At 54.4% G+C, this 25848-nt stretch overlaps 1 protein-coding gene across 1 annotated transcript; it reads right to left on the reverse strand.

Moving 5' to 3' along the window:
• Positions 1-2805: 2805 nt before the first annotated feature.
• MYBPH (myosin binding protein H) lies at positions 2806-25015 on the reverse strand. Its single transcript, XM_074925617.1, has 12 exons — positions 24819-25015; positions 13437-13910; positions 13066-13200; positions 10986-11153; positions 8325-8413; positions 7120-7315; positions 6642-6781; positions 6330-6489; positions 5371-5507; positions 4747-4933; positions 3572-3613; positions 2806-3024 (listed from the first exon to the last, which is right to left on the reverse strand). Exons 2-11 carry the CDS (start codon positions 13717-13719, stop codon positions 3603-3605), a joined length of 1506 nt encoding a protein of 501 aa, XP_074781718.1. The 5' UTR covers positions 13720-13910; positions 24819-25015; the 3' UTR covers positions 2806-3024; positions 3572-3602.
• Positions 25016-25848: the final 833 nt, after the last annotated feature.

Below are 25848 nucleotides of genomic sequence, written 5' to 3' on the forward strand. Positions count from 1 at the left end.
TCCCTCTTTTCTCCTGCCTGTCTTCTCTGCAAGGCAGTAACAAGTCTCTCCCAGCCCCTGTTTGTCTCATCTCTCACATGTCGCTCCCTACCACTTTCCCTGTGCAGTCAAACCCTTTTGACCAAACTCTGTGGGTTAATGCAGCCACCTCCATGGCCTGGGGAGCAGAGAGGCACCTGCACCCATTTAGGAGCAAATGGAGGATGGCTGCAGGCCACCATGTTGGCCATGTTGCCCCTGCCACAGGGGCATTTTCCCACCCCCCCATATGCCTGCAGCAAGTTTAGCCATGGGCAGGGTGTATTATTGGTCACATTTGAGGAGGGGGTGTCTGGAGATGGACCATCACCCTCACCCAGCTCTGTGGTCCTGATGGATGCTGACAGCCGCGCTGCCAGTCCCTGCTCTGTGGCAGGATCTCTTCCAGGGCTGAAGAGGTGGTGGGAAGAGTTAATCTGAGTTAATTGGGATTATTTTCTTATCAGCATCCCCTGTTCACCAGTCTCCCATTGGAAACACACTTCCTATGACCCTTTCCCTGCCCCAGGAGGGTCATGCCCCTTGGACGTCACTAATGGGCAAAACGACTGCAGCAAGTTCCCGCAGGGGCTGGGCGGGGCTGCAGAGAGGAAAAGGACCTTGGATGGGTGAGATTTATGGGTGGCTCATTCGCTGACTACAGAGAGCAAAGCTGTGCATGTGTAGCACAGGCAATGGGGCTGCTGGGTGTCGCTTCTGCCCACTGCTGCAGCCAGCTCTGTTTAGCCTGGAGGGAGTTCCTCCATTTCTCTGAGCTGAAGAGGACAAAAGAGAGGAGAAGAGGGGCTCAGACTCCCTCATTTTGCAAGGGCCTCAATCATCATATCCAGGCTCCTCGCTCAGACCACACTGGGCAAAATGGGAGCGGAAGAGAAGAGCAATGGCAAGGAGAGGAGCAAATCCTTCCCTTGGGTGTCTTCACAATTTAGGGGCCCTGAACACCCTCCCAGCTTCCTCAAGGTGAAGAACCCCAAACCCTTTATCAGTAGTGCCTGAGGATGCTGCAACCCCAGGCTAGTGCAGAGAGGACCCCCCTCTACCCCGTGCCCATGGTCCCTTTGCACAGAAGTAGCTTGGCCTGGGATTAGGGCCGCTGTTACCAAGCACAGGTCTGATTCCCACTTGCAGCTTCTTTCTGCAAGAGGCTGCTTTCCTGGAACTGACGCCTTCGCCTGATCCTTGCTAAGGTGCCCAGAAACCTGATGACTGGGATGCTCATAAATTAAAAGGCACATGAATGTTGCTTTCAGGAAGAAACATCTAGTGGATTTTTCCACTCCGTGCTCTCTGGACCTTTCCCGGGGAGACCTCACTAAAAGTGGATCCTGTTACCCACCCTGGTCCCCTGGGGGGTTACAAACACAGTCTTTGCCCTATAGGATTGCATTAAGAGTCTGGAAAGGGCACAGTGTGCAGCATGACACAGTTTTGGAAATGCTGCTTCTCCCCTGCATTAGCAAACCTCTGGCTAACGCAGCCAGCTCCCAGCCCCTGTTCCCCAAGGCTCCCACTGGCCAAAGACACATGCAGAGTTGCCGAGGACATCAAAGGGGCCAGGACATCCCCATCAGTGTCCAAGGCCAGGTGTGAGCATGCCAGGGGAAGACCTGCTCTCAACCTGCCAGCTGGTCCTCAACACCAGTGGCATCATCACTAACCCCAACCACCTCAATAAATCAGCCTGACCATCAGCTGGGATAAAAATTAATCCCACAATGCCCTCTGATGGTAGAAACGATGTCTGGTGTGGATAGTGCTGTGCTGGTGCTGAGCTCCTGGGAACAGCAGTACCCCATGGACTTCAGCTTGGGCATGGAGAGTAGGTGATGAGGAGCAGAAGGGGACAAAGCAGAGGGGCTGCTGCAGAGAGGAGTCAGCTATTTTAGGCTATTTTAGCCATAGGCACTGTCTGGCTTTGCTCTCAAGTGGCACCAGGGGTGGGCTGGGCTCTGACCTGCAGATGCCCAGGCTGGATTTGAACCCATAGTTGCAGTGCTGGAGCCTGCCGGGCTCTGCCTTTCTCAGGGCGGGGTCTGGGTCTGGCCCCCTGACCGAGCTGGCCCACTGCTGGGACAGCTCCTGCCCTCACCGTGTGCCAGATCCGTCAGGCCGAGAGGGAGCTGTGCTGGCAGGCGAGGTACACCACTCGCTGACCCCTGGTTAACGATGCGCTCAGTCAACTTGATGAATCTGTCTGGGCTCTCTGTTAATAAACAGCGTCTGACCCGAGCAGCCTCAGAGCTGTGAGTAACGAGTCATCTTTCTGCACATGAGCTATCAGTAGCTAATGGGGACGATTCCTCTTCCTCCAGATAACGCATCGGCATGTCCTGCCCCCGCTGTCTCATGTCATGAGGAGGGGATGCTGGTGGCAGCATGTGACTGGATCATTGCATCACTGGGGTGGATAAAGAAATTGTGCTTCAATGAAGGAGCATCAACATGTCACAGTTTTGATGTTGCTATTTTTTAACTCCCAGCCAGAATCATTCTCCAGCTCCAGAAGGAAACTTTTCCCCATCCTCCTCCTCCTTTTTGGGTTTCTTACGGTTTAGTCATCTTCATATGTCTTTTATAAAGCTGATCTTTTCTTTCCAAGCTCAGAAACCAACTCCTCCACCCATGCTTTGGTGGGATGCTATATGAACCCGTAGCATCCCTGGCATCTCTCTCATATCTACCTCCTCCCAGCCAAGCCAACCCCACAATGAGCAGGAAAGAGTGGTTCAGATTTTTTTTTTTTTTATTGGGACCAAAGCCCTTCAAATGGGCTTGTTTTATTGTCACAGATAAGGACACATTCAGAGAAGACTGTGCCATGGCAGGCTGAGGTGCAGAGCCCTTCCAAGCGCTGCCAGGGAGGAGGCAGGCCAGCAGGCAGCAGAGGCCATGGCCAGCAACATCGCCATGTGCCACGCTGCTGCACAGCAGCTGCAGCATCCACCAGCACTAAAGGAGCGAGATCCGAGTCCTGCGAGGGCACCGCTGCTGAGAGACGAGTGGTCAGGGATGAGTTGGGAAACCACGTCCCAGCCATAGCTCTAATGCAAGACAAACACAGCCCAGCTCTTGCACCCTCTCCTTCCCCACAAAATCCAGGTGCAACCCTTTAATTCTGCTTTTCCACCCCACAGCCCCATTTCATAGCCCTTTATACCTGCCCCCAGCCCCAGTACCAGCCCCTCATGTGTATCCAACCCCTGGTGCCCCGGGTGTCTGTGCCCTGCCTGCACACTGGGGCTCTGCCCACCGTGCTGCCCATGCATCTGCCAGGCATACCAGTCTGCACATGCATCTTCATCCTCTGGGCCACATTTACAGCCCTCTCTCCACCTTGCAAAGAGGCAGGTTTCTCTCAGGCCCCGCAGCATCCCACCCCACCAGTGCATCTCCAGCCATGGGATGAGGAAGACCCAATCTGGGGCTCCATCAGTAGGTGACAGGGGCTAATCCAGGACACGCAACTCACTTCATCCCCCATGAAGGGATTGATCCACCCTCCCTCCATCCTGCAGCCCCAACCCAAACCTACCTTGCTCTTCGTTTTGCCCTCCAATCTGTCCTCACTGGGGCACTGCAGAAGAGCATAGGAAATATAAACCCCTTGAATTCCTCTCCTCTTACTCCTCTTTTGACTTCCAGAAGCGAGCCAGGGCATAACCAACCTGCTCACGTGCACACACCAACATGCACCTACGCACACCGTCCCTGTGCTCACATGCTCTGAACAATCACGCACACCACCATCACTGCCTGCTCCTGGCCAGCTCGCCCCACAATCCCAGCCTGGGTGACTCCCAGGTGCTTTATGTCCCCAGCACAATGACAAGTTCATCCTCCTGGCCAATTTCACCGTGCTGCCTGCATGGTTGCACTGACAGCCCTGCCTGCAGGGCAGCGTGGCCGGGGCTGGCTGGGTCAGCGCTCACTGCTCTGGCTGGAAGCCCTGGCACCATCTGCTGCAGAGCCAAGCACCGACCCCGTGCCACACTGGCAGCCCTGCAGCTTCAGCAGGCACCGAGGGTGCCGGGCGCCAGCTAGATTTGAACCCTGCCCACATGGGAATTAGGGCAGAGAGCATCTCAGGGCAAGCGTGTGCTGGGAAGCCACAGGAGGAGAAATAATAAAAATGACATGTATCTAAGGACACACTGCCAATTGAGGAACATGTGTATGGCGTGTGGGCATGCATCCCCCCGCGTGCCGAGGCTGTTCTGCAGCACACAGGGGAGGCCTCTGCAGGGAGTAAAGCAGGGCTGGGTGTTCTGCTGAGGCAGGGAAATGTGAGCTGGAATGTCTGGGCAGGATCCTGAGACATAAATCAGGACAACCCAGGTGCGAGTGGAAGGGGGCTCAGCACAGCCCCCACATGCATGGCTTGTGCATGGCTTGGGACACAAGTGCTGGCAGACTCAGTGAGGAGAAAGCACCTGCAGCCTCCGCCAGCACCTCTGGTCCTTTGGCTCTGCACTTTCTGATTTCCTCCCCATTTTTTGGCCATGAATGAGGGAAGGCAGTTTCAGGATGTTTCAAGACCATAAACCCAAGAAGCCCGAAGCTCCAGCTCCACAAGGGCTGTCCGGTGTCTTTAGGCTCCCCCCTCACCAGGATCAGCACAAAACAGGGACAAACCACACCACTGTGAAGGTGAGAACAGGAAAAGGTAGGCAAGGAGACCTGCTCCTCTATCTCCTTGGCCAATCTTACCTTTCACATCAAGTTTGCAGTCTACTGAGGCTTCCCCCAAGGGGTTCACAGCTTTGCAGGTGTAGATGCCCCCATCAAAAGGGTTGGGCTTCCGGATTTCCAGAGAGCAGACACCCTGCTTGATCATCGCTATGTATTTAGGGTCTTCCCGTATCTCCATCTGATTTTTCATCCAGATGATTTTGGGCTGGAAGGAAACAGGATTTATTTATTTCTTTCTTTAAATCAGGGAGAGAAATGAGAAATGTAACTGGCCCCAAAATGCAACCACCTCCCTCTGACTTTGTCTTGGCCCTGCCTGAGGCTGATGGCCATGGTGGGGTTCATTCAGAAGTAGTTTGAAGAGCTAATTCTCCCATTCTTGATCCCTAACCACTGCTCCACACTTCCTACCTCAGTGCAGAAGGAAAAAGGACATGGCTTGAATTAAGACCAGTCTCCCATCTCCACACAGAAACACCTCAAACTTGGCTCAGTTTCCCTCAGAAGGCAGCTTCAGTCCCCTAACCTCATCCAACCCGAACCCAGCATGACCAACCATCTCCCAACACATCCAACCACCTTCCAAAAACCCCACTGATGCCTGCACGTGGAGGCGATGCTGTCCATGGAGGAACCACTGACCTGGGGGAAGCCCCGGACGCAGCAGAAGAGATGTGTGCTGTAGCCCCGGGTGGTGGTTCGGTCTGTCAGGGGCTGAGTGAACTTTGGAGGCTCCATCATATCCCGCTGGGGTATTTTCTCTGGCTGGTAAGCAGTTTCTAAGAAAGTAATTCATTATAGGTTGAGGCAGAGCTCAGGCTCCTGGGCTGACCAGCACATGGTCACAGGGATTCAGACTAAGGTACCCCCAGAATACTTCTGCTTGCTCACATAACAAGCCACACGACATCTAGCCTGACCTGAGGACTTGAACTTCAGCTCAGACCAGCCCTCTCTATGAATCCCTTTTCATCCATGTCAGTGCCCAGTCCCTGCAGGAGACAGGGGAGATGCCAATCTGCAAACCAACACCACGATGCACACTATGTGCAGCACGTCAGATCCAAGCCAGGCACCTCTCTGGATTTCCTACTCCATCCCTAAAATTCAGTTGCCAGAAATAGGAGCTGGAGATAAGCTCTGCAGGTGGCAGAGACCCCAAATGGTCATGGTGTGCTACCAGGGAGCAGGATGGAAATGGAGGGAGAGCAGAGCTGAGTGATGGTGGTTTGGAGATTCCGCCCTGAGATGGACCACTGCAGGGAGACCCTGTGCTGAGCTGCGGGGCCAAAGCCAGGGCTGTTCCTCACCTCTCCCAGCTCCTGCTTCGATCTCACCCCAGGGATGCCCATGCGTTCATCCCTCCCAGGGGCCTGACCACGGCACAAGTCTTCCCCAAAGGAGAAGGGAGGTGCAGAAGGGGGGCAGGGGACCTCTGGCCCTCTGCCTTGAGGATGCACAGCCTCATCTCTGCAGGGCTCATGCTGGGGACCAGCCCAGCAGCATCACCACACCAAGGAAGTCCCGTTGGCCCCAACAGGGACAGGATCTCTCTTGCCCACCACCACCCCCCAACCCCTTATCCAGGGCCTTGTCCCTACTTGTCTTCTCAATGTGGGCCACCCCAGAGGAGATGGCTGCTTTCTCGCTCAGCCCGCAGGCGTTTTCTGCGAACACCCGGAAGGAGTAAGTATTGCCAATGATGAGGTCGGAGATGGTGCAGCTGGTGCGGGTGCAGCGCTCCAGCGCTGTGAACCATTTCTGGGAGGGAAAAATAAAAAGACTGGTGAGAAAATCCAGGCTGTGCAAAGGATGGAGAAGGCATGGAGGGATACAGGGGTGTGCAGCTGCCCCTATCGCATCAGGGCACCCCCAGCACCAGGGCATGGGGCCCCAGAAGTGCCCAGACTCACCCCACTCTTCTTGTCTGACTTCTGAACCATGTAGCCCTTGATCTCAGAGTTTCCATTGTCCACTGGTGGAGCCCACTCCAGGGCCACATTAAAGCCCCACACATCCACCAGCTTCAGGTTCTGGGGGGGGCCTGGTGGCTCTGCAAGTACAAAACCTCATAGGGTGGCATCCTAATTTGCTCCCCCACATCCTGTGCCTTGGCCATCCCTTGCACCTTGCTTTTAATCTCTTCTCACCCTGTTGCAGCATACAGGTGATGAGGAGCTGCGATGGGCATGGGCTAGCAGAAACCCTGCATACCCAACCAGAGAAGTTCACCTCCATGATCCTGGAGAAGATCCCAATGGAAGATGGACCCCAGAGTCTCTTGCCTTGTTGCTGGTCCTGCCCCATGCCCCCCAGAACAAGAGCTACCCCCAGACAAGGGGCAGAAAGGAGCCCCAGAGTGACCCTGCAGGGTCCCATCCCCAGCCTTACCAATCACTCGGATGTCCAGGGTAGCCTTGTCCTCTGCTCCATTTATCCGCACAGCGAGCTCATACTTGCCCGAATCGCTGCGCTGCGCCTCACGGATGTAGAGGATGGTGTCCTTCTCCGTGTTGTGGATGTTGATGCGGCTGGTGTCCAGGGGCTGGTCACCCTTGGTCCAGACCACCTCAGGTTGTGGCTTTCCCTGGAGCAACCCACACAGGCAGGTTAGGAGCCACTCAAGTGCACAGTCCCGGCAGGTCCTGCTGGGAAGGACGGGTGGGCAGAGCCACCCCACTTTGTCCAGGCAGCAGCGGCCTGGATATGGCCTCTCCCATCCAGCAGTCCTCAGGGAAGAAACTACAGCTGATCCCTGCCAGCCCTACTGAGAGGAAGCCATCAGGCTCCAGGGATGGTGCTGGAATATGCTGGTCCCCCTGAAATCCTCATGGAGCAAGCCCAGCTTTGCTTCCCAGGGCATTGCAGGCAGAGCAGTGCTCCTGTTGCCCAGGCACTGAGCTCAAGTTCAGGCCTAGCAGCAGGGGCTTGAATGCAGCATCCAGGTCCATTTCATGCCTGGAGCATGGCCAATGCAGGCTCCCAACTGCCTGAGAGATATGGCATGGACATGTCCCTCATCTCAGGGGCAGATTTCTGCCTCTCACTTTCCTCTGCTTGGAAGGCATGTTTCAGGGTTGGTTTTCTCTGTCCCAGACACTGTGGTGGAGATGCTTTGGTGATGCCCCAGACAGTATGCGATGGATCAGTTGAGGAGAGGACCTCCAGCTTGGCTCACCAGTGTCAGCATCATTTCCCTATCACACAGCACGGGGGCTGCTCCGCTCCAAAGGCAGTCGCTCTCCCCAAGGGGCACCCCATGGTTGTGCTGTGCGGTCCTGTGGTATGTGGCCATATCCCTGTCAGGCTCGGTTAGCAGCATGAGCTGAACAGGGCTTGTGGGCTGAGGCAGCAGCACTAGCTAGACCATGTGTTTGGTGCTGTCCAACACCATCAGTAAAGACATAACAGGAGAAAAACAGGAACTAGGTAGGAATGGAAGATTCACACCCCACCCTTGGCCCATGAGACACAGAGACCAGGACAAGCCAGACCACAGTTGGCCCTAGGCATGTCATGGGGGCTAGAATAGCCACTGCAGAAGCTAACCTGCAGTGAAAAAGCCTGGGGGATTAAATCCTAAATCATCCACCTACCTGGAAAGGGATCATCACGTTCACAGCATCCCCAACACGCCTCATATAAGTCTGCCTCAGGTGACGGGGCATGCGGATCCTCGGGAGCTCTGGGGATCCGAAAATTATGCCATGAGGCCAAGGAAATCACATCCCCCAACTGGCTGACCCACCCCATATATTGCCCTGTTTGGCCATCAAAAAATTCCACCCAGAAACATGGCCACCTCTTCCCTATCATCTCTTGGACAGTGCTTGCTTCCCTGCAGGGCCAGGCCAGCCTACCCCACGGCCTGCCCCCCCCCAATTATATCCATCCTTGAAGTACCACATCACCAACCCAATGGCATCACCCTGCTGGGCCATTCACCCCCTTCATTATAGCCAGGCCATGGACACCAACAGGGGCTTAACCAGCAGAGCCACAGCACAGCCTACATGGTAGCAAGGCAGACAACAGCATCTCCTAGTTAGGAAATATTTCTGCCCCAGCTCAGAAAGCAGACCTTCCTGAGGCACACAACTCAACTTTCAGCAAGGACAAGGCTCGCCAGACCTTCACCTTCACTGTGTGCTCAAGGCCATTGAGAGACCAAGGTGGTGCATAGTTACTCACAGCAGAGCTGTGAAAGCCCCAGGCTTAAATGGAGGCTAACATCCCCAAGGGAACATAACAAAGATAAGCAAAAAAACCCACTGGAGAATGCTGATGGAGCGTGTGTCTCCTTCCCGGGGTGAAAATAGCAGCCGTGTAACCCTACCGGCTCGGTGCCACGCCGTGATCCTTCTGGAGAGGCATTGGGTTTACGTGAGCCCCTCATAAAAGAGCTGTGTGTCTCTGCCTGGATTAAACGTGCTGGAGCTTAGCTCTGGGGAGGGAGCACGGCCAGAGTTAATCCAGGACTGAGCGATGGCTAAACAGCTGTGAGCCTGAAGCACCGGTGGTGGGCTGGGGCAGGCAGGGAGATGCCCAATGGTCCCAGATGGCCCTGCTGACAGCTGAGATGGTCCCTCCTCTGCTCATGCTGCTATTTGCTCCAGGGATCCACACACTGATGCTGCCACTTGGGCTCATCAGTCTCAGCAGGGCAAAGAAACCTGACCTCAGTGGAGGAATGTTAATTCATGGGTGTTTTCTCCAGCTCACGTGTGCCTTGCTCAGACAGAGAGGGCTGGCCAAGGTCAGTGGCCCAGGTGACATGCCACTGCGGGTGGGAAAGAAATTTTCCTGTCCCAGCTCCCCGCAAAATGCAACTCCTACACCGGATCATCATCTGGTTTCTTCTCGTCTCTCTCCACTTCCCAAACCCACTCGTCCCACCTGTTTTTAAACTCTCTGCCGTCTGTATTGCTGCTATTTAAAATCCCTTGTGATGCTATAAATGAACTGGTGAGAGGTACAAAATGCAGTCCTGAGTAAAACGTGAAGACCGGAAGGTAACAGATGTGGCAGAGAGGAGCAGACTCATGCACCCAACACACACCGGTGCCACTGGGGCAGACACAGGGAGGAAGAGGGACATTGAGGGCTAATTTGTTCCTCAGCAAAGCCAGGCAGTGTGCACAGGGCTGTATTTCAAATGAAATGCAAAAGCAGGCAAGTCTGTTTGTGGATGAAGAGTTTCAGTTAGCAAAAAGAAAAGAGAGAATCAAAAAAACCCACTAGTGTGGAGCAAGAGCAAGTTGTGTGTGGGTCTTTCAGCTCTTTGGGTTTGACGTGTGAGACAGAGCTGAGGCAGCAGGGACAGGGGTTTGAACTGGTGGGTGCAGCACAGGACTGAAAGCGGGAAACACGAGCTGTGTATTTGCCATCTCACACCCGTCCCCCATGCCTCAGTTTCCCCAGTCCCACAGGGTGTGGGGGTAAGCCTTTGAGATCTTGAAGTGAACAGGGCAGCAGACACCAACCACTGAGCCATGTTCACCTCCCTCAAGCAGACCGAGAGGATGGACCCTGCAGGACCCTTTCCAGGTGCTGATAGCCTTCTCCAAACCTTTTCCTGTGAAAAGCTGGTGGCTCCTGGAATAACCTTTGTTATTATTATTACCATTTTTAAGCAGCTGAAAAGTCCGACATGCTCTTTGAGTAATAGGGAAACTTGTGCATTAATAATTCCTTGTAAAGGGAAAATAAATCTGTATTTGCTATTTGATAAGTGAAAACCAACCTTGCAATCATACATCAGGCTCAGCACATTCACAGCACCCCAGGAGGAATGCAAGTCTTGCTAAGAATGGGAGCAAGTCATTCATTAGCGAGTTCAGCATGATTAAAGTTCCCATGCTCCAGACTACCAGCTTCTGACTTTCCTTAGCTAAATAAACAATGTCCGATGTGTACGTGATGGCATATCAGAGATGTAAGCATGGCCAGGGAGAGATGTGCTGGAGTTGAGACTGTTTCTGAGCTCTTGCAATGAAATGGAAAAATGTGGCGCTGCATTTTGAGCCCTTCACCCCCAAAGCTTCACCATCTTGCAAGATCGGTGTCTTGAGGTCGGGAAGCTGCTCCATCCTACCCCAGGGGAACTGGACAGAGTTATTGAGAATAATATCTTGATCAAAGGCTGGATTGCGATGTGTGAGAGGGCAGAGGCTGCTCAGGCTGCAGGAATGGACTGTGATTTCTTTGTACCGCAGACAGAGCACACGGGAATGATGCACGGCAGGAGCAGTACTTACGGAGGATCTCTCTGATGAGGACTGGCTGCTCCAAAGTAGCTGGGACACTGGCACCACTGGCGCTGACAGCCTTCACCCGTACACGGATCTTGTCACCGGAGCCGAGGTCCTGGACCGTGTACCGGGTGGAAAGAAACGGCTCCTTGTTCGCAGCCGTCCAGTCTGCACCTACGATGAACCCAGCAGAGCACTTCAGGCATACCATGGACGGACAGACACAGATCCCACACAACTGGATCAAGCCCCAGGGGGTGAAACCCAGAGGCAAAGCACCCCTTCCTTGCAAAGGCTGATTTGGGGCACCAAAAGAAAAACGTATCTTAGAGGGGAGGTTGGCCAGCCCACCCTGCCAAGGAGCGTGGGGTATGAAATGCTGGCAGCAGCTCAGCTGTTGAGCAGAAGGTTATTTGCAAGTAACAAAAGGCATTAGGTCAAGCAAACATGGTCCCTGCTGACCTTCCAGGTGCATTTCTGGGAGTAGTTAAGATCCTTTGACCACCTGACAGCCAGTCTGCTCCTCTTACTGCCCCAGGATGACTCACTGGGGCTCCCCATGCTCCCCAGCGCACACTCCACATCAGGCAGGGTCAGCCCATCGCCTGCTACCAAGCAGTTAGACCTCTCCAACTGTTCTTCCTGCTTGGCAAGGGCGTCTCAAACTCACCCCACAGCCAAGACATAGAAGCCCTCCCACATCAGTGAGCTAACACAGCCTTGCAAGGTGCCAAAACCTCTTAAGAGGCTTCTCAGTTAGAAAACAAACCGCCCTGGTCACTGAAGGACTGTGTGTCGCAGGTGAGCAACTAGAGCAACTCACGTGTGCCAGGGTTTGCTAAGACACCGTGTGCACCTTCAAACCAAGAAGGTTTTCCTGTCAGTGCTGTCAGAGCAGCCAAATCCCACCAGCTCCCCTTTCTCATCACCACTGGCATTACTCAAACCATCCCTCACTCAAATCTCACCATTTTTTAGCCAAGCAGGGTCTGCACCAGCCTAAATACAGCAGGGATGGAGCACATGTGGTTATAATTGAATGACTAGACCTCTCCTGTCACCCAGCCAAGGCCAAAGCAAGCTAGGAGAGCATCCAGAACTGTGACCTTTGGGTGGCTGTCAGCCAGCACCCTCCAGGAATGGCTGCGTCTTTCCCTGTCCCATGCAAGGGCCTCCTCACGCATCCCATCCAGTCATGGTTACCTCCCCAACCCCCAAGCCAATGACGAAAGCCTCCCACAACCAAGCATGTGTTGATCATGTCTGTCACAAGCTGAACAGCCAAGGGTCATAGATCAAATTCCCCAAGGCCCACAGACCACCTGGGTCTCCCAAACCTCTCCAGCTTCATGCAGCACTGAGCCCACCAGCACCAGCATCCCCTTGAAGATCCCCCCAGCCACACAGGTCATTCCCTCTCACCCCAAAGCCAAGCAGGGCTTAAAGAGAGTGCCCAAAACACAAGTCTTATCCACCTACTCCATTCCACCAACCAGCAGTGCAACTGGAGAACCACAGATAATTGTTGCCACCCACCAGCCCACCTCCATCCACCATGGCCATCCTCCTTCCAGGCATCTTGAGCGCCATCTCACTTGTGCAGGGCTTGCCTGTTTAAGCATGCCAGCCCTTCTTGCACTGCCCAGGATCCTTTCCTCACTCACCCTCCCACCTTATCCCCATTCCTTCTGCACTTCATTTTGGGCAAACGTAGGAGAATTGCAACTTCTTCCTCCTGAGGCCTTGCATCACCATCCCAACCCCAGGTCTCTGCAGAGCTGGAGATCATCGGAGACCATCCTCAGTGGGTATGCTGGTCTCTCCTCCACCCTCTAGCTGGACATGGCAGTGACATTAAACCTGGTCCAGCCCCCAGCTGAAGACATCACCACTATCTGAAGCCAATGGGAAGCTTCTCTCCTCCATGGAAAAAAAAAATGACCATTTAAAATGAACCCATTTGGGCAAAAAAAGGGAAATGATTCCCCAGGGAAGCACACTGCTAGGTTCTGCCCAGGTTTGTCCCATGCCTCCACAGCAACACAACAGCTCTCCATGCTTACGAGGCACAAAAGCCCAAGCCTACTTCCATCTTTGCAGATCTCCACCACGTATCCATCTAGGCTGGACTGGCCTGTCTGCTCCGGGGCTTTCCAGGTCAGCGTAAACGAGTTCTCACTCACTTCTTCCACAGCCAAGGACAAGGGAGAGCTGGGCGGCTCTGTAACAAACCCACAGTGAAGACAGGCTGTTGAGTACCAGGGCTGTTGGAGGGCAATGACCCAACCTCCATGTTGGTCTTCTGCCCTCCATCCTCCTAATCCCCCAGCCCTATCCCTCTGCAAAAATATCCTTGATGACTTCATCGACCCATCCCTTCACCCTGGCACCCCCCATGCCCCCTCCCAGCCTTGCACTTACTCCCCTTCCCATTGCAGTGTCTGGTCCCATCCTCACCTGTCTTTGGTTTCTCAGGCTTAGGTTCAGGGGTTGGGGCCTGGGGTTCAGCTGGGGGAGCCAAGGAACCTTCTTCAGGGGCTGGAGTCGCTTCTGCCGTGGGGACGGGAGCAGGTTCGTCTGCAGGGGCTGTGGGCTTCTCCGTGGCAGGGGGATGCTCAGGGGCCGGCGGCTCTTCAGCAGCTGGTGCTGGGGCTGGTTCTTCCTTTGGGGTTGGCACTGGCTCTTTCTTTGGAGCCGCCGGAGCCGGGTCTGTGGCTGGAGGTGCGGTTTTGCCAGTCATTGCTGCAAAGCCTGGGGGCTGGGGAAGAGGATGTTTTGGGGTCTCTCCTCCAGGATCTCTGCTCAGTTTTGGGGTCCCTGCTCCAGAACAAAGGTCTTGCCTCCAGATCTGGGATCTCAGCTCCAAAGCCGGGGTCCCTGCTCTGAACCAGGGGTCTCCACTCTGGACGGATGGTCTCTGCTCCGGGACGTCTGTGCTGGGAGGGGGGAACCAGGTCACTGAGCCAGAACACGGGCTGGGAGATTTTTATAGGCTTCGGCTGGCACTTGTCACCTCCCTGCAAACCAATCTGCCTGCGCAGGCGGGGGCTGCCAGGAATAGCCACTCGGGACCTGCACATTCAGCAGCACGCCCCTACCCCCTCCTATGGGACTGCAGCATATGCTCCTGCCCCCCACCCCCCACCCCCCCAGGCTCACACAGGACTGGGCAGGCCAGGGCCAGGTCACCTTTCTTTGGGGTCATGGCTCCTGTCCCCAGCACCAACACCCCCTTAGCTAAGGGCTTCCCAACCACACACTGCCACCTCCTCAGACACTCACTACACCCCCGATTCCTCCCCCTAGCCACCCCATTGCTCCTGCACCCACGTGCCTCCCCCCAGCCCCTGCTTTAACACCAGACCCCCCCACTCCAATCCTCCCAGTTAATCCTGCACTGACCACCCAACGCACCTCCTCCCCACCATGTTCTCCCATAGGCCTTCCTGTAACCCCAGAGCCCCTGGTCCCCCATGTCCTCTCCCAGCCTCCACCTCAATCCCAGAACTGTTGAGGTTAGAAGGCAACTCTTGGGATCATCTGGACCAACCCAGCTGCCCGTACCCCTGACCCACGTTCCTGGAGATTACACTAGCCAGCCCTATGTCATGTCTTCCAGCCTCTGCCCTGCCCATTCAACCAGACCTTGTCCATGGAGTCTGGTCACCCCAGAATTCATGACCAGCCACCCTCTGTTAACTCTCAAGCTCAGATTTGCCCCCAAACCCCCCACTCACCCAGGGAAGCCCCATAAATCCTACCAGGATATAACCCTGCTCAACCTCTTGTTTCCCTCACTTACCATGCTATGCATGAGACACTACTAAAAAAAAATATCTCTGTAACCTATGCTCTAATTCCTCAACCTTTCTCAAATTCGAGTTGACAGAGAATTTTCTCCTGTTCCCCAGCTACTTGCCTGCCTCCAGGTATGTTGCTATGGAGGAGCCAAGCAAGCCAGACTCTCCTGGGCATTGGTCCAAAGGCTCACGTTTTCGTGGTCCCCAGGAAATACCTCCAAACATAGACATCAGGGTCAAGAGGCATCTCTGAGACAGCCAGAGCATGAAGCTATGTACTCTGACAGGGCCAGATGATCTCAGCTTTGCTAACAAGGGGGTAGTTTTCCAGGTGGGGGGAGCTGTGGTCACCCAGGAAGAGGAAGAAGATAAGAAAGAGCAAATCTCCACTGGTGAGGCTGGTCTTTAAAGGGATGGTGACATCCCAAAAAAGAAGCACAGGGCTCTGAGCGATGCATCCCAGCTGGAGCAGGAGCCATGGACTAGGTGGAAGAGGGGATGGGGAGAGGAGGCCAGGGCAGAAACACTGGCTCTTTAGTCCATCAGGGTGTCACAGGGGTGCTGGGCTTGGCCAGATGCCGAGCTCAGCTCCTGGCTGCAAGACAGCGACAGGCAAGCACTGATGGTTGCATGGAGACATCACCCTGAAGACCCGGCCCGTGGTGCTCTACACAGACGGACAGCGAGACGTGCATCTCCAGAAAGAGCACGAAGGAGACCCCGCACTTTCTGCTAGCCCTGCTCCTTCTGTAAACTGAGAAGAAAGCTCATCACAGCTACCAGCCTCACGGGTCACATGGGGATCAGATAACACGAGTGCAAACCTGGTCCCCCATGGGCTCTGATCCTGCCCAGAGGCTACAGCCTGGCAGCACGACCCTCCTGCTCCATGGAGGGATATTTTTTCTCCCTTGGTTATTTCAGAAACAGCATTTGGCAGCAGGATGAAGCCAGGACACGAAGAGATGGTATCAGTATCTCAGGGAGGGCATGTTTCCTCCAAAACCATGTGATAACCCAGATGTTCCTCACTTACTTTCACCAGTGAGGAAGAATATGACTCATAAATGCTCCTCCTTCCCCCAAACACCTTTGGGATGCCTGAGGGATGGGGTCCCTGAGGCAGCAGAGGGTGACATGGGGCTCCTGGCCATTTTCGCTGCCAGCAGGCCATGGATGGGTACTGGTAGTCCCTCCTGCTCCCCAGAGCAGCTTGGAGTGGCTCAAACTTGCCAAGTGGGTCATGAACCAGAAAATTTTCCACAGCTGCTCTGGCAAAATAAGACAGCCCTGCTCCCCAGCACAGGGATGTAGGGCTAGAGGAGACTCTTTGTCTGTCCTTCTCCAGCTGTCTGTGGCTCCCTGGTGGGTCTGTCACCCAGAGGGGAGGATTGAAGAAGATCCATTTTCTCCATACATTGACCCACAGGGATTTCATCCTGTCTTGGATGATCTTGACTCCTCCTTGACCCCTCAGCATTCACATGGCTATCAGCTCACAGGTGGCCACCTCTAAAATCCCACAACCATCAACTCTGCTCAGAAGTCCTCTGTGTGTCTTTCTCAAAGATGATCACAATGTCTAATCTCAACCCAAATGCTTTGCAAAAGCAAGTATCTTTTGATGATGTGTTAAGAAAAGCAATTTAAAGAGCTCTGGGGAAAAAAAAAAAAAAAGAAAAAAAAAAAAAGATCAATACCAAAACTTTAGATCATAAGAATTCTCTCCTATTTCAATTCATGTGAGTGTGGTTGAAAATTAAACACTTTTCCCAGGAAAAGAACATCAATGAAACCATTTTCCTTGAAGTTCTTGGTTTGAACAAAACTTGAGTTTTTCAAGCTGTTCAGTGATGTTTAGATGCTGTTTTCTGTGTTGACTCACAAGATGATTCATAGGTTAAGAGCAAGTGAATCAACATGGTTTATCATCCAGACTTATCTGGGCCACGTTACTATAGTATATTGGCATCTTGTTTATTTGCACATTGCTGGCAAGACCACGGCACATTGAGCAAAGTCAGTCATGGAAACACTACACTGTCTGCTGCAGATGACAAAGGCATCGTGGCAAGTGGCCCAAGTCCAAAGTCAAAAGGTTTCCCTTAGGAACCAGACTTGAGAGCTGAAGGTTTCATTACCCACTGCCATGGCTTCACTTGTGGGTGCATGATGGTGAGGGCGGAACTGCTCCCATGGAGCTGTTTCACCAACAAGGATGGGAGCAGGGTGTCTCAGACCCTGACTTCGGGGTGAGGCAGCTAAAATGAGTCTGGCGTTGGAAAGAAAATAAAATGCCCACTGGTGCAATTCCTCCACCTCAGCATGAAAATGAAGAGCACACTGAGTGGGCTGTGCTGGCTGTTCCTGCAGGCAACTGGGAGGGTTGAACATTAAAATTTTAGTGATAATTTAAATATAATTTTTGCTTGAAACTCCAAATATTTCCATATTTAGCTGAAATACAGGGTATTCGTGTTTTCCAGTGAGAGAAGATCTCTTTTCTACAGGAAGCAGGCACTTTTTATAACTTGGCATTGTCCCATATTTCCAGCCCATTGCACCACTGATCTGTTGCCTTACTTATCTTCCAGGTAACATACAGGTCTAAATAATGAGAGTATCATTTCTTCCTTAAAGGATCAGATTCTCCTAGTGCCACTGTTACTCAAACCCCTCAAAAAGTACAGCATGGTCATCCTTCGGCTCAGTTTATTAGCAGGACCCCCTTGCAAAGAGATAAATCTGGTTGTACCCCAAAAACATCAGGTCTACCCATTCATCCAGATTTGCCACTTTAGGAAACTGCCGCATCAGAGACCTGTCAGGTGGGATGGGAGAAAGCCTCGGCAGCACCTTTCCCCGTGACAACAGCTGATGTGTTGGTGCGTGGAGACGGAAGATGCCTCCGACAGTTGGGGGAAATCCTGGAGGCTTTCAGAGATTAGGACCATCCCTTAAATACGGCTCCAGGATTAGTCAGGAGGTGGCCAGACCTTCCCACTTGCACATCATAAAGCAAAGCAGAGGTGCCAAAGGCCCAGAATAAATGAATGGCCCGTGTCATCCGGGTGGGAAGGGCTCCTTGAAGCCGTAACATCCTGTGTCCTCATCCCTATTGCTCCTGTGCCCATGAACATCTCTGGGAAGCCTGGTGGGCTCTTTGCACCCCAGGAGGACTGTGAAAGCAGCAGGGTGGATGTCACATGCTGTCACCTGGGCCACCACTGATTCTGAGCATGGCATGATGAGGTCCTTGGCACAAGTGATGTGCTTCACCGGGGCAGAGGACAGAGCCAGGCTGCAAGGGGTGGTGTCATGGCTGTCAACAAGGAGCAGTCACCCACAGCCTCTGTCAGGGTGTGGAAGGGGACTCCCAGCACTGACAGGGTCCCCACTGCCATAGCCAGTGGGATACATTCAAAGCCTCAACAGGAGAGAACAGGAACTATCCCCACCTACCTATGGCCCCCTCCAGCCCTGCGGACATCATGTGGACTGTGAGTCCATGGAAAACACTACAAATGGCCACAAAAATTCCCCAAACCTTTGGATTTAAGGAAAAAGGAGGTGCCTAAGCCCCTTTGGGGTAGGATATTGCTGTCAGTTGCTGATGCAGCTGGAGGTGGTTCCAGTGCAGGGCTGTCCTCTCCTTTCGGCTGCTTCCCCTGCTCCTGCCTGTCCCCTCTCCAGGGGGGGTAAGTTAGACCTCCAGAAAACCGGGAAGGTCATACAGAAAACACCCAGCAGCCGACCACAAATGCCGGCAGGGCTGAGGCTCAGGCAGCTCAGCGCCCTGCCTGCCACATCACGTCTCCCCGGCTCCCAGCAGCATTTCCAGCCTCCGTGTCACTGTGATATTCGCAGCACACTGAGTCAAGCAGCCAGGGCAGGCGGCAGGTGGGCTGGGATGTAGGCAAGCTTTCCATTTTGTGTGTCGCACGCAAGCGGACACTTACTTCACCCCAAAGCAATGACTGCGGGCAGGGGCTCCCAGGGCCGAGCTAGGACATGGGTCTGACCCCTCTCCCAAAGCCCCCTGGGGTAGTGTCTGTTGTGGTGCCACCCTGCGGCGGGAGTTTTAAGCAAGTATTGCTTTAAAATGTCCTTGTCTGGTCTAGAAAACACAACCAGGCACTAGACACCATCAGCAGTGTCTCTGAGGTCCTGCTGGACATCCCTTGCCCTGCACAGAAGTAGGGTTCATGCAGCCCAGCCTCACACGCCAGGGTTAACCCTGGTGCAAGGTGGCACATCAGCTCACTCCACCAGCGCTCAGTATCACCACTGTTTGATTCATCAAATCATTGATAACCCTTTCTTCACCAAAAGGGTTGTCAAGCACTGGAAGAGGCTGCCCAGGGAAGTGGTTGAGCCACCATGCCTGGTGGTATTTAAAAGACACATAGATGTGGTATTTAGGGACATGGTTTAGTGGTGGACTTGGCAGTGTGAGGTTAACGGTTGGCCTCGATGATCTTAAAGGTCTTTTCTAACCTAAATGAATCTCTGATTCAATGATCAGTTGGGACAAACAACAGGTTCACCCACCATCAGGTCCCCCTGGCACCAGCTCATGGAGCAGCACAGTGAGTGCCTAAACCTGCAACCTGTCTGTGGGGATCAGGAGCTGCCCGATGCGGGCAGGACTCAGGGATGCAGGCAGCCAGAACTGATGGCCTCTTCGGGGTGTTATTTTGGGGTTATGATGGGATAATTCTCCTCCGAGTTCAAAGAGAGAAGAAGAGAAACCTATGCAGGGATACCCCGATTTTGCCCAGTGCCTCACTGGGAGCTGAGCCAGGGAGCTCAGTGCCAGCTCTGTGTCCCCTCCAGTCTGGGGACAGCACTGCAGGGGGAAAACCATCATGGAGCAGTATCATCCACTGCGCCCAGCCAATGCACTATTCATGGGGCCTTTGCAATCGCAGCAAAGGCGTGAGGTGAGCAGCACCCTCCTGGATGGGCAGCAGCTGTGCAGGGCAGGAGCGGTGACCTCCAGCAGCTGCCCCGGGGGCCGGCTGGGACAGGACACGATGGGCCGGCAGAAGCCTTCACACACCTTGGCACTGCATCGGTCACCTCCTGCTTCTCCAGCGCCCCAAAGCAATGCCAAACCCAGGACATTGCTCTGACTTTGGTGGGGTTTTTTCCCAATCCTGCCTTACCTCTGGGGCTGCCAGCAGGAGCTTACCTAGGATGGCCAGGCAGAGAGCCCGCAGGGGCTGAGCCCGTGCCAGCCCTGCTGTGCTCAGCCTGCCGGGGGTCACCTCTACCAAGGGTTGGGGACAGCAGCTGGGGATGCCAATAAGGCTCTGTCATCACCTGCCCTGCCTGGTCCCACTCTGGGGCAGGGAAAGGCTGCAAACAGCAGCTTGAGTTTTCCCTTCTGCATTCTGAGCCCAGAAAAGCTCAGAAAGACCAAAAATGTTGCAAGCCACCTTTGCTATTTTATTCAGGACATTTACACATGAGGGTTGCACCCAGGGGATGCAGCTGCACACCTGACTGCTTCTGTCACCAAGCTGTGGCAAGCCTTGGGCCAGCAAGCAGGGAGCTGGGAGGCTCTGCAAGAGAAGGGGAGGGAAGTAGCTCAGCCCTGGGCTCCACCAACACCGAGGGCAAATTTATTTACCTTTTAGTATCAGTAGAGAGCTCAGGTGTTTGCTCTTCATTACACAGGGGCAAATACTATTACCCAGGGCCCCACCTTGCTCACCACCATGCCCACAGCCCCAGGCAGCACCCACTGTCCCAGTTGTCCCAGTAACCACTGGTGCCCAGGAAGGTGTCTGGCCCTGATGTAAAGACTTAAAGGCACCGCAACCCCTGCCAGGGTGCACCGTGCCATTGGCTGGTTACACCCCAAGCACATGCTTCTGGTCTCACTTGACTATCAGCATCCCCTTGGGTCCTCTTACCTGGATCAAGGACTAAGGCCACCTTCACTGCTCCTCTCCGGCCTCCAGTCCCTCCTGCAGGATCAGCACCGGGGACTGGTGTCTCCACTTCCCCTCCCAGCTCCTCCCTAATTTTCTCACACCCGCTTTGCCTTAAACCCTTGCACCCCTCCTACCTCCTTTCCCTCTGCTCCCCCCATCCCCTGCTCCCATCTGCACCCTCCAACCTCCTCCCCACCTCATGCAGCATCCCTGCAGGACACCACAGCCAGAGCAGCCCACAGCTTGTCTGGCTGAAAGCATCTCAGCAGATGGGGACCAGCGTGATGTCCTGTCCCAGCCCTGGTGGCACTGGGACCAGCTGCATTTCAGATGGGGCAGCTGGTATCCCAAGGAGGTCCCCAAGGCCAGCGTGGTGGTGGCTGGTACCCCAAGGGCTGCCTGTACCCTGTCATGTCCGAGGTGCTTACAGAGGGCTCTGACTTCCCAGGATGCTCTGAAGCAAATGAGATTTGCTCCCTGAACGGGGCAGCACATCCCAGACCCACCCCACGTCCCTCTCTAACCCAGGCGCCTTTGTTTGGAGCCTCCCTGCTGTGCCTCGCTCCCTGGAGAGTTTGCAGGACTGGAGGGGCTATGAGAGGGGTTGGACCATCCCCAAATCTCACTGACTCCCTCTAGGCCCCACTAAACTGGGAAGACAAACCAGTTTGGGGTTGTCAAACCGTGGCCCAGCTGCACCCTTCCCTGCTGCCACCAGGGAGCATCATGGGGACATTTAATCCGGCTGTCCTCACCCTGGGCCCATCCGAAAGCCTCCAGAGATTGCGCCAGGCTTTGGGAAGATGCTGTTACCTTTATGCCTGGTCCTTAGTGTCCCCACAGCCAGATTTGACTCAGCCCTGCTTTGGATGCACGGGCTCGACCTGCCGCAGGGTGCCTGTTGCCATGGTTGGGGCACCCAGGTGCTTGTCCCTGCCCTGCCCCATGGCTGCTGTCCCCATGCAGGGTGGTGGGACAGCCCTGTGCTTTCCCTGGAAGAAACGTCACCCCAAAACACCTCCAGAACAGCTGGGCCATCTCTCAGAGAGCAAATGGGTTTTGATCTGTTGACCCAATAACCTGCAAGGGAACAGCCATGGAAGAGGATGCTCCATCCTCCTCCTCCTTGCCCATGTCCACGTCAACGCAGGAAGGACACTCGTATTTTTGCAGGGGAAGGCCGCCAGCCTGCCATGACCAAGGGCCAGTCAGGGTCAGGGCTGAGGCTGGTGGTGGCTTTTGTCATGAACGCCATGTGATGGACTCATTCCCATCTCCTGGGGGTTAGGAAGTGGCAGAGATCCCAAGGGATCTGGGGACAAGGGAGAGAGATGGGAGGGTCTTATGCCTCCCAAGTGCTGGCCCTTGGGAAGGAAGAGGAATTCCCCGGCAAACAGAAAGCTGGATGGAGGGTCCCACCGCCTGCTCCACAACGCAGCCAACATGCGGAGAGAGTCCAAACTTCCCACAGGCTGGAAATGCCCTGGGATCCTACTGGGTGACAGTGACGAGAGGCGTCATTCCTGCCCGGCACCTGTAAAGCCCTCGGGGATCCCATGGGGTTCTAAAACACTGCAGGAACGCAAAGTGACATGCAAAGCTCTTTCCCAGCCCTGGGTGCCACTGAAGCTGAGAAGCTGATTTAATTTTACAACCTGCAAAGCCCTTGGGGAGGTGGACACAGCCAGGCTGGGCACCACGGATGGTTATTTTCTGTCCCTGGCAATGTGACTTGCAAAGCAAAGTGTCAAGGCTCTCCACAAGTTCACATCTTCCTGCAAGCCAGGCCACAACCCACATCCCACCCCACCACCTAGATGAGGAAAAATGCCCTTGGTCCCTTTTTTCTGCTGATCATGACCATGGTCACCTCTTCCCTGGGGCACAGGAGAAGCTGCTGTCCTTCTGTACCCCAGCATGGCAACCAGGAGGGACGGGGGGAGGATGGAGGGAGCAGCCAGCAACGGGTTATCTGATCCTGTCAGCTCTGGTGTAAACTTAGCATGGCCTTTCGGAAAGTACTTGCTGTGGCAAAACATGCAGTAAATCACGGTTCTGAATGCCAAAAATATTTCGAGATTAGCAAATCTTACAGAGCTCCTTGGGTTCATGCTCAGTTTGGGGTCGTGGTTTGCAGCCCTGACAGTGTAACTGGGGGACTCTTGCCACCCCAGTACCCCCCAGCCCCTGGGGTTTGTTCTGAGCTGCAAGTGCCTCTTGTTCTTTGGAGAAGATAGAGCAAGGTCTGGGGTCAGCACTGGCTGTGGGGCTGTGGGACCCCCACACTCACATGGGTGCCCACGCCATGCTCCCAAGGAGCAGGACCGACCCTCTGATTTCTTTGCTGTCTCCTTCCCAGCCTGCTCAGCCCGTCTTGGAAAATCCCCATTTTCCTCCTTTTTTTAATCAAGTAGCAAAGCCAGCTCCCCACCAGCTGCCTCAGCACTCTCCAGCATCATCCTGTGCTCCCTAGGACAAGCCATCATGACCCCCAGCACCATCACCCCAGCCCCGAGTCTCCAGTGGCCCCAGCACCCCTGGCACTGGCAGTTCACTGAACCACATTGCTTCAGGGTGGGGATGCCCAGGACTTTGCAAAAGCCACCCAGGAGGTTGCACCCAGGTACCACCAACCTGCGTCCAAACATGCCACAAGTTTTCCAAGCCCAGCTGAGGGCTAATTCTGCCCTGCCTGTGGGACAAAGAGGAGGGAGAAGCCCTTTGAATTGAGCAGGAAAAGGGGCAGCAAGTACCTGGGAGCCAAAACCAGGTGCATCCTGATTGAAAATCAGCCATAGGCTTTGCACGCTGCAGGAGATTAACCCCTGAAACACTCCCAAGGCCAAAATGGCCCTGAGCTGGTATTTTAACCCAGGACAAGTCACTGGCTCAGTACGGGAAGCACTGGGGAAGATCCTGTGCTACACCTGAGGCTGGGCTCTGCGCTCGACCCTTTCCATCTATGGATGACAGCTTGCAAACAGCGATGCCAGCCCGGCCGGGAGCCTGTAAACCGAGACATCTTTGCACCTCCTGACCATTAAACAGCCTTGGAAAGGAGCAGTTTCCCTGCACAATATGTGCAAGGGGTCTGCAACCCAGCACCAATCCTGCCTGCCCACCCAGCACTGCCCAAGCCCGTCTGCCAAACACCACCACCAAAAAATCCTAAAGGTGGGTTGAAAAGCTTGGGATGAAAACCATTAGGTGGAAGGAAAAGTGACCAGATTAGCTTTGTTCTAGGATCCCTAGGAGTTCTGTAGTCCCCTCTGCAACCACCATGCAAGAAATGGTCCCTAGAGTTTTTTTCATGCAAAAATGTGCAACCTTTGGGGTCTGTGACTTGGATTTGGGGTCTCTGCACGCCAGCAATGGGAGCAGGGAGGGCTTGAGGGGATAATGGATGCACCCTGCTTAGAAGCCATGATTTTGATGCCCTGTGAGTGCTGACATCTCTTCTCCTTGCTCAGTTTGGGACTGCTTTGCTCGTGGTTGTGGGCTAGAGTGTCCCAGCTGGCTTTCAGTCCCCCTGTCCTGTCAGGTCCCCCTGCACCCACAAGCATCAGGGGGAAGAGGAGCAGTCAGAGGGTGCTACATGGCACCCTGTTTTGGGGAGCTGGGGGTGATCACCAAACACCAAACAGGGCATCAAGCAAAACATCAGTGGCAGGAATAGTGCAAGCACAAGTGAGCTGAACCTGCACATCCTCAGCCCAAGCACAAACCGCCCCAGAGAGTGATAACCACAGAGAAAAGTCTCTCGGGAGGAAGGTCTCCTCTCTCACAAGGTCTCCCAGAGATGTTTCTTTGCTCTGATGCTGCCATCCAGTGGGAGAAACTCCCTCCCATGGGAAAGGCTGGAAACAAGGGTCTTGGGGTCCCCAGCCCTGGCAGGGGCAGCACCCACCACCACCAGCAGCCTTGGGCTGCTCTCGGGGACCCCCCTGCCAGGGACACTGCGAGCAAACCAGAGCCCCCATCGCCAACTCCCAACCCCAGCCTGGCTGTGATGGGCAAAATAAAAACTGTTCCCACGCCGCACACTCGAGCTCCTCCAGCACCCCAACGCCCTCCCGAAACCCAGCAAGGGGAGGCACCTGGATGAGGCAAGGGGCAGCAAGCTGAGCCTTCCTCGAGAGGAGGAGGAGGCTGAGGAGCTGCGGTGCAAGCAGGGTCCCAGCGGTGAAGACACCCAGTGCGATGCAGCCCCACAGGGAGCTGACAATGATGTCCCCGGACGCGGGATATTTGCAGTCTGAACACACCACGCCTGCAGAAAGCCAAATTCCAGCGTGTATTCATCAGCACTGGGGCTGCAAGGAGGGGAAAAAAACAAACAAAACTCCCCAGGATTTGCTCAGGGAAGCGAAACGACTTTGGCAATGGCGACAGAGCAGAGCGATGGCAAGTGTTGCATCCGCGGTGGCCAGCAGCCCCGAGGATCCCACAATGTGCCCGTTTGTTGTCCCGGTGGGCGGCTGGCTTCCCGCAGAAAGGAGCTTTCAGTAGGAATATTCAAAAGTTCAACCTCTTTCAGCAGCGCAAGGTTTGCTGGATTGTGTGACAGGCACAAAGGGACAGTGTTTCCTTGGGAGCGGGGAGGTTTTGTGGCTGCGAACATGGCTCTTTTCTTCCCCGCACAGAAGCCATCTGAGCGGAGGCAAGGCGTTATCGAGGCAGGATCATAGCCAGAGTCTTGCCTTAAAGGGAGAAAGCAGGAAAGATTTGTGTATATGGGAAAAAAAAAAAAAAAAAAAAAAAAAAAAAGAATTTGGGGATTTCTTTTGGCTGAAGGCAGAAGCTGTTTTCCCAAGTTGCTCCAGTTTCCAGGAAAGCCGGGATTTTCCTCCAAAATCAAGGGGGAAAACCCCTAACATTTTCCTTTTGTGCCAAGAGGAAATTTCTCCTGGGAACAAGCCCTGTGTGCAAACAAACACTCTGCCCTCTCCTCCAGGAAACAGAAGTTCCACCCACTCAAGATCAGCCAGAAACAACCCCCAGGACCAGCAATTCCCTGATAACCCCAACGAGTCAGCAGCATCCCAGCCGGGTCAGAGGCACACACCTCATCAGGGATGTGTTTCAAAAGCATCCACCACCTCTGCAAGCTGGCAAAGGCCATTTCTC

The sequence above is a fragment of the Athene noctua genome, chromosome 23 (genome assembly GCF_965140245.1).
Source record: "Athene noctua chromosome 23, bAthNoc1.hap1.1, whole genome shotgun sequence".
NCBI classification, from domain to species: domain Eukaryota; kingdom Metazoa; phylum Chordata; class Aves; order Strigiformes; family Strigidae; genus Athene; species Athene noctua.